The sequence below is a fragment of the Orycteropus afer genome, unplaced genomic scaffold, assembly GCF_000298275.1.
Source record: "Orycteropus afer afer isolate SDZICR_OR568_19922 unplaced genomic scaffold, OryAfe1.0 scaffold00176, whole genome shotgun sequence".
In the NCBI taxonomy this organism is placed as follows: domain Eukaryota; kingdom Metazoa; phylum Chordata; class Mammalia; order Tubulidentata; family Orycteropodidae; genus Orycteropus; species Orycteropus afer.
The window spans coordinates 637,420-645,542 of NW_006921763.1; the positions used below are offsets into that span (position 1 = coordinate 637,420).

The window sequence follows — 8,123 nt, forward strand, 5'->3', positions numbered from 1 at the left end:
ACCACACTATTACAACCACTATCAATATTCTGACCTACTTCTTCCCAGTCATTTTTTCCTGGGTATACCTGATATAATTAAAATGTCTATAGCATTTTGTGTCTAAATTTTTCTTCCTTTAACTTCTTATCAGTTACAGCTACAAATTTAATGTTGTTGTTATGTGCTGGCGAGTCAGCCTTGACTCATAGCGACCCCTCCTTGGGTTTCCTAGGCAGTATCACTATGGAAGTAGATTGCCCAACCTTCCTTCTGAGGAGTGGCTGGTAGGTGTGAACCACCAGCCTTCTGGTTAGCAGTCAAGTGCCTTAGGCACTATGCTACCAGAGCTCCCACAGATTTAATAGTGCATATAAATTACTTAATAAGAAAACAGAGAGCATAAGAACAAAGATTAATATAGTTTACCTCATAAATAGGAAGTGTAGGAGAGTTCCAAGCATTGATCCTTGATTCATTGACATCAACTACTGTTACCCTGATTTCCGGGCACATATGCGCAATGACACTACACGTGGGTCCTCCAACATAGCCGGCACCAATGCAACAGATCTTCTTAATTTCAAACATGATTGTACTTGAAGGGAAACAGTGAGACTGTTTTAGTACTGAAAACAGAAAATTTATAGAAATCACATTGCATATTCACTGCACTTTATAACTGGAAAAATTTCCTATATTCACTCAGAGTGACAACAAATAGTATTTCAATTGCATGACCTAGACTGTTCTCAGCTGCGTTAACATAAAACATACGGGGAAAAGTAAAGTAAGTGATACTACTGGAAAAGAGCCATAGAAGTTAAACTTAATACTTAGAAAGTGGAGGAACAAAATAAAACCTCACTGTTGTTGTTATTTGCCATTGAGTCAGACACGACTCACAGCGACCTCTGATACACTAAGACAACTTTGATTGCCAAGGGAAAAGTCCAAGGGTGGATGCGCTGATGCAATTCTTTGCTTAATGCTGGTGTACAAAGGTGAGCATTAAGCAGGTTTAAACTAACATGCTAAGTCTAAGGGTAGTTTCATAGTTCAAAATTGCCTCAGAGATTATATCCCATTCACATCTAACTTGGCTTTAGCAATTTATTTTTAGGTACTGGACAATGGTCTTAAACTTGATTTTAACTTTAATTAGAAACCATGAGATGGGTAAAGAAGAAAATTTTTGTAGTTACCAAAGCTGTTGTACAGATTTTGATAGATTTTCAAAAGCCACTGGATGACCTGACACACACTAATCAAAATCACTAGGAACAGATTTTCACATAAGAGAGTCAGTTTATTCATTTATGAGAAAGAGAACTGTCAAAGTGATCATAATTCGTAGAATGTTAGCCCTCTCTAAGGCCTCAGAAATCATCTGACCTAATCTTTTTATGACTTCCCAAGAAAGGGAAAATGGTAATCCAAGAGTTTAAGAACTTGTTAGTATACTCCTGACAAATCAAAATTTATACATCTGAGAAGATACTGTGCAAGGCTGGCTCAGTTTCAACACTTGGTGAGGATACACCTCTTATTTTAAAAAGCACAAAGCACAGTGATAACATTAAGACTATCTCATTCCCTTTGATCTGAATCTGTATCAATCAAACAGTGTTCTAATCCTCATTTGGTTCCCTGGGTAGATTTCCCTACCACAGGAAAAGAACGTGCTGACCCATTCATACAGGTATCCTGGTCTGCTTGAGGCATCAATGAATTAAAAACAACAAATCTGGTTCATAAATTGATCTTTAGCGGTTATGATTAAAAAAACCTAACTCACTGCCATCGAGTTGATTCCACCTCAAAGTGAACCCCTTTGGGTTTTGGTTTTCAAGGAGGTAAATCTTTATGGAAGTAGACTGCCCAGTCTTCCTTCTGCAGAATGGCTGGTAGGTTTGAACTGCCAAGGTTCTGGTTAGCAGTCGAATGCCTTAGGCACAATACTACCAGAGTTCCTTCTTCTTGTTGTTGTTATGTGCCATCCAGACAGACCCGACTCATAGCGACCCCTCCTTGGATTTCCGAGGCAGTATCACTAGGGAAGTAGATTGCCCCAGAGTTCCTTAGTAAGTAACAATTCATAGAGACAGGTACCAAAAAATGAGAAAAACCAGAAACACTTTAATAAAGCAGTAAAAATGGGCAGAATTTGGAGTGATTCTACTGAAGAAAGCAATATTCTTGTTTTTTTTGTTTGTTATGTGCCATTGAGTCATCTCTGACTCAGAGCAACCCCTCCTTGGGTTTCCAAGGCTACCGGTATCACTACAGAAGTAGATTGCCCAACCTTCCTTCCAAGGAGTAGCTGGTGGTTTGAACCACCAGCCTTCTGGTTAGCAGTCAAGTGCCTTAGGCACTATGCCACCAGAGTTCCCAATATTCTTAGTATATCATAAAGAGCTTGATTACCTCTTCCTTTTTAAAAACAGTTGCACTGTATTTCACTGTATGGATGTACCTACTAGAGAATATTAAAAGTTTGCTAAATCTCTCCTTAGATACTCTTGGGACACCATAAACATGTGATATTCCCATTAAACTTCTGGGATTCCAAGAATTACCTCAGCAAAAATGCTGCATGTGGCAAAGTTTCCTTTCTTCATCCATCTACTTTTCAATTTCACCCTTTGCTACTCTCCAGGCCCCATGTTCCCTATACAAGATGGGAGAGGCTGCAAGGGGAAGGAGAGAAAAGTCATTGGAATTGCTAAGTGACTAAAGCTCAGGGGAATTTTCCCTGGAAAGCCCCCATCTGGAAGCTCTGGTGGCTTAATGCCTAAGGCATTTGACTGCTTACCAGAAGAATGGCCGTTCAAACCCACCAGCCGTTCCTCGGAAGGAAAGTTGGCCAATCTACTTCCATAGTCATACCACCTCCAAAACCCAAGGAGGAGTCACTATGACTGGGATCCACTCCACGGCAGTGGCAGTTGAGCCAGGAGCAGGCATTCTCTGCTGCTGCCTCCACCTCTGCAGGAGAAAATGTTTGGCATCTGTCTGGTTTTAGAAAAGCTGCTCAACTTGCTCTAGGCCTATTCCTTTCTTCTCCATTATGAGAAATTAATATTCTCAATAAAGAACCCACTGTGTGGGCCCAGCGGAGAACTAGGCCATCCAGTTTCTGATATGCAAGTATTTAACAATCTATTTGAGGAACAGGAGCTCTGGTAGCATACTGCCTAAGGCACTTGACAGCTAAGCAGCCACTCCTCAGAAGGAAGGTTGGGCAATCTACTTCCGAAGTGATACTGCCTTGGAAACCCAAGGAGGGGTCCGATTCGACAGCACATAAAAACAATAACAACATTTGAGGAATAAGTCAATAAAAAACATTTATTAAACAGTCCAGTATGTAGCTGCTGAATCATCCTACGTACTGTGGATCCAAAAGTGAAAGAAACAGTCACTGCCTTTACATAGTTTATGTTCTGCTGTTGTTGTTGTTATGTGCTGTCAAGTCAGCCCCAACTCATAGCGACCTCTCCTTGGGTTGCCAAAGCAGTATCATTATGGAAGTAGATTGCCCAACCTTCCTTCTGAGGAGTGGCTGGTGGGTTTGAACTGCCAGCCTTCTGGTTAGCAGTCAAGTGCCTTAGGCACTATGCTACCAGAGCTCCTAGTTTATGTTCTAGTGAGGGTGAAAACAAACAAAGTAATTGCAGTTGTGGTAAATGCCATATCAAAAGAAATACATGGCGGAGAGGGAAAAAGGAGAAGAAACTGTTTGTGAGGGAAAAGGGCTACTTTAGACACAGTAGAGAACTTTCCCAGGTGACTTTTAAGCTGCCTTAAAAGATGAAAAAGAGATAGTCGCACCCAGATAAAATGGTTAAATTATATAAGGCAGTATAATTGACTGAATGGCAAAAGACTGTCAAAGGTCAGAGTTGGAAAATAAAAGAAGGGTTCAAGGCAGATGTGGAACATGAGCTTGGAATAAAGAATGGATAGGATTTGCGGAGAAAAGTTAAGGGGAGAGGGAATTCCAGATAAAGAAAGGAAATAAATATGGGCTCAAATACAGAACTAAGAGTCATGAGAAGTAAGGAGATCTGCCTAGTCGGATAAAAAGTGGGTATTAAGGAGTGATGCAAGGTATTGTTTCCTCTGGTAGAACTGAACTGTACATGGATCTTAAATGCCCATCACAGGAAAGCATACCATATTAATCCATGAGGCTATAATTTAATAACTTAATTAACCATCGTTGTTAGGCATTCTCCAGTTGGTTCTCATTCATAGCGACCCCATGTAGAAGAGAACAAAACACTGTCCAGTACTGCGCCATCCTCACAATCGTTGTTATTTGTGAGCCGTTGTTGCAGCCTGTGCAATCCATCTCATTGAGAGTCTTCCTCTTTTTCACTGAATGTCTACTTTACCAAGCTGATGTCCTTCTCCAGAGACAGGTCCCTCCTGATAGCATGTTCAAAGCACATGAGACGAAGTCTTGCCACCCTTGCTTGAAGGAGCATTCTGGCTGTACTTCTTCCAAGACAGATTTGTTCAATCTTCTGGCAGTCCATTGTATATTCACTATTCTTTGCAAACACCGTAATTCAAGGGCATCAATTCTTTTTTGATCTTCTTTATTCTTTGTCCAGCTTTTTGTATGCGTATGAGGTGACTGAAAATATCATGACTTGGGTCAGGTGCATCTTAATTCTCAAGGTGACATCTTTGCTTTTTTTTTTTTTAACACTTTAAGGAGGTCTTTTGCAGCACATTTGCCTAGTGCAATACATTGTTTGTCTTTTTGGTTTTTTAAATCTTATTGTACTTTGAGTGAAAGTTGAATGCTTTTGCATAGTCAATAAAACAGGTAAACATCTTTCTGGCATTCTCTGCTTTCAGCTAGTATCCTTCTGACATCAGCAATGATATCACTCATTCCACATCCTCTCCTGAATGTAACTTGCATTTCTGGCAGTTCCCTGTTTATGTACTACTACAACCATTTTTGAATCATCTTCAGCATAATTTTACTTGCATGTGATATTAAAGATAGTCTCATAATTTCCATGTTCTCTTGGATCACCTGTCTTTGGAAGAAACACTATATGGATTTCTTCCAGTTTGCTGGCCAGGTGGCTGTCTTCCAAATTTGTTGGCATAGACAAGTGAAACTTCCAGTGCTGCATGTGTTTGTCAAAACATCTCAATTTTACCATCTGTCAATTCCTGGGGCTCTGTTTTTTACCAATGTCTTCACTGCGGTTTAGACTTCTTCCTTCAGTACCATTTGTTCTCGATCATAGTCTACCTCTGGAAATGGTTGAATGGTGAGCAATTCGTTTTGGTATACGGACTCTGTGTATTCCTTCCATCTTCTTTTGATGCTTTCTGCATCATTCAATATTTCTCCCATAGAATCCTTCAATATTGCAACAAGGCTTCAATTTTTTCCTTTAGTGCTTTCAGCCTGAGGAATGCTGAGTGGTGTTCTTCCTTTTGATTTTCTAACTTCAGATCTTTGCACAGTTCATTATAACACTTTGTCTTCTCAAGTGGCCCTTTGAAATTTTCTGTTCAACTCTCTTCTTCATTTCTTCCACTCACTTTTACTACACTATGTTCAAGGGGAAAAGTAACTAACAAACAACAAAGTCCCTACTACAATTTAAGCAGAATTCAATCCTTCCAGCCTCACTTTCTTCATTATATACAGCATTAAGTACCCAGGAGCTAAAGCAATAGGCATTATAGCTAGACACATCTACTTCACACATCTTAAGTCATTTCTAAAAATGAAATGCTAACAGTTGCTTAATCCAAGAATAATATTTAATCAGTGAGAAAGACTTAACTTTATGTCTAAGGGGTATCATGTAAAGCTGTGCAAATAGCAAGACAGAAGATGAGTATGCTTATCAGTCATAACTTTCATGTCAGAGAAAGGAATACAGCACTGGGAGAATAAATGTGATCTTTTTAACCAAAGCTGTCTACCATTTACCTTAAATTAGATGCTGGGTACCAATAAGCACATCTCAGAGCAGACAGTCAGCTCTTTCATTTCCAGAACTGTCTGAAGAAAACAGACCAGACTACTGTTCTCCATTTCATATGGGATTTGAAGAAACTCAAGGACTCACTGTGTCTTTGAGATCAGTCAATGGACAGAGTATTCAGAGGACAGTTACCTCTCTGTATACCCCTAAATAGTTCCCTATTAGTGAACCCCTCATTCTGTACTAGAATTATCAAGCCTACTCAAATTGTCTTTATCTATGGGACATGCAATTTTTCAAGGTCTCATACAAACATAGTCTCCTGAAGCACTCAAGAAACGCCACCCCTGACATGAAACAGAGCGATTATATGGTGTGGTGGCCAACAACGGCTTCCAGGACAACCCACACAAATGTCAGGATAGAATGTTTTAGGATTTCGCCCTCAAAAGGGCTTTCTGGCTTCGTTTTCTCTTTGGTATAAGAGAGGAGGCCAGAGATATGAGGAAAATAACTGCTCCCAGGTAAGCAGACTCTAAACACAAACAAAAGACTATAATTCTAAGGCCAAAATGGGGTTCCCCTAACAACGAGGACCGCTTTCTTCAGTGGGCATTCAGCTTTCTGAGGCAGCAGGGAAATCTCATTTGTTTCAAGCCATAACGTGGAAAAAAGCAGAAAGAGAAGGAGCCTGAAGACTCAAGAGTCTGGAATAAAAAGTCCAGGTTATATCATCCCCGGGGTAGCAAATCCCAAAGGTGATTCCCGCCTTCAGCTCAAAAGAAGAGACGTGGATCGGCGGTAACCCTGGAAGGCCGGGACCCGCGCTCCCTTCTCAGCCGGTCCGGAGAAGGAGCGTCCTAGCAGCAGAATCAGCCCGGGGAAGGCTCTTACCCACTTCCAACCCGAACGCGGAGGCTGCTCCTTGCGGGTCTCCTCGGACAGCCCTTCGCCTTCGGCCGCAGATTCTGCACCCGCGCCCTCTTCTGCTAGATCTCCGCTCGTTGCACGGCCCTCCCGCAGGCTGCCAAGCGCTGCACCCCGAGTCCCGGGCTCACGTCCGTATTTAAAGGTTTCTAACGGAGAAGGCGGAGGCTTCATGCCCCCGCAGCCAGGCCCTCCCCGACCCTGCGCTCAGCAGCATCCCATACAGCGCTCCAGCCACAGACTTCTTGGACCGGCCCCTATTTCCTGCAGAGCATGGGGGCGGGGCGTCGGGGGCGGGACTAGCGTGGACAGAAGCGGCCGGCCCCGCCCCGGCTGAACCTGAGCGAATCCGCTGGGGCCAGCTCAGCGGCCCCGCCCCTGCTGCGAGCGACGCAGGGCTGGGCTACGTGCACTACGGTCCGCTAGACCCTGGGGACGGTCTATTAGGAGGGTGTAGGCCTTTTCTTGGTCTCCCGGGTTGTCGGGCATGTTCAGCCTTGTATTCCAGCCCCTGCGGCCCTTTCCTATCCAGCAGTCGGCGCAGACAAGAGGTCTCTGATGCAGCGGGTCTTGCATTCCCTCCGGCTGAGGAGGAACTGGCTTCTCCCTGGGCCGAGGCGACCGAAAGGCCCCGGTCCACATTCCGTTCTCCCGAGCAATGGGAAGGGCTGTCCCGAACTTCCAGTCCCCCGGACTCTGTGGGTCAGTCCTGGCCCGCGGCTTGCGCCCCTCCCACGCCCTCCTGCCCCTGGGTCCGCAGGGCTTTCTGAGCCCGCAGCCCCAGATTTAGTCAGATCCCGCCCAACCCGCCGCTTCTGGGAAGGAGACTTCTCACGTCGGGAGGCTGCTGAGTCCAACAGCATGACTGGGTCAGTTAGTGGCACCACCCTGGCCCCTGGGACGAGAAGCGGGGACACCCACGCCCTCCAGGCATATTTCCCAGCTCTGCTACTAAGGCCGAACTCGGGGTCTGGGCTGCTGTGCATGATACATAGCAGAGGATATGCAGCATGTAAGTGCCGTATATAAGATGGAGTAAAATTAATACTTTAGTACGATTTAAAAATTAGTATGGAGCCTGCTCACTTAATTTGAAGTGCAATACTATTTCCCTTTCTCATTCTGAAGTCATCTTAGAAGGAAAAAAAAGAAGCCGGGCACAGTCATGCCTTTTTGTTTTCCTCATTAAGTTAAGAATTACATAAGATGACATAATATATACTGGAGGTTAAAAATCTTTTTTTTTTT

At 43.4% G+C, this 8,123-nt stretch overlaps 1 protein-coding gene across 1 annotated transcript in view; it reads right to left on the reverse strand.

The window, feature by feature from the left end:
• UGDH (UDP-glucose 6-dehydrogenase) overlaps nucleotides 1-7,049 on the reverse strand; it is a 64,540-nt gene extending 57,491 nt beyond the window's left edge. Inside the window, exons 1-2 of the mRNA XM_007947171.2 lie at nucleotides 6,843-7,049; nucleotides 409-597 (exon numbers count right to left, since the gene is read on the reverse strand). Coding sequence (XP_007945362.2) covers nucleotides 409-597; nucleotides 6,843-7,049 — 396 coding nt within the window. The remainder of the gene's footprint in view (nucleotides 1-408; nucleotides 598-6,842) is intronic.
• Between the last annotated feature and the right edge of the window lie 1,074 nt (nucleotides 7,050-8,123).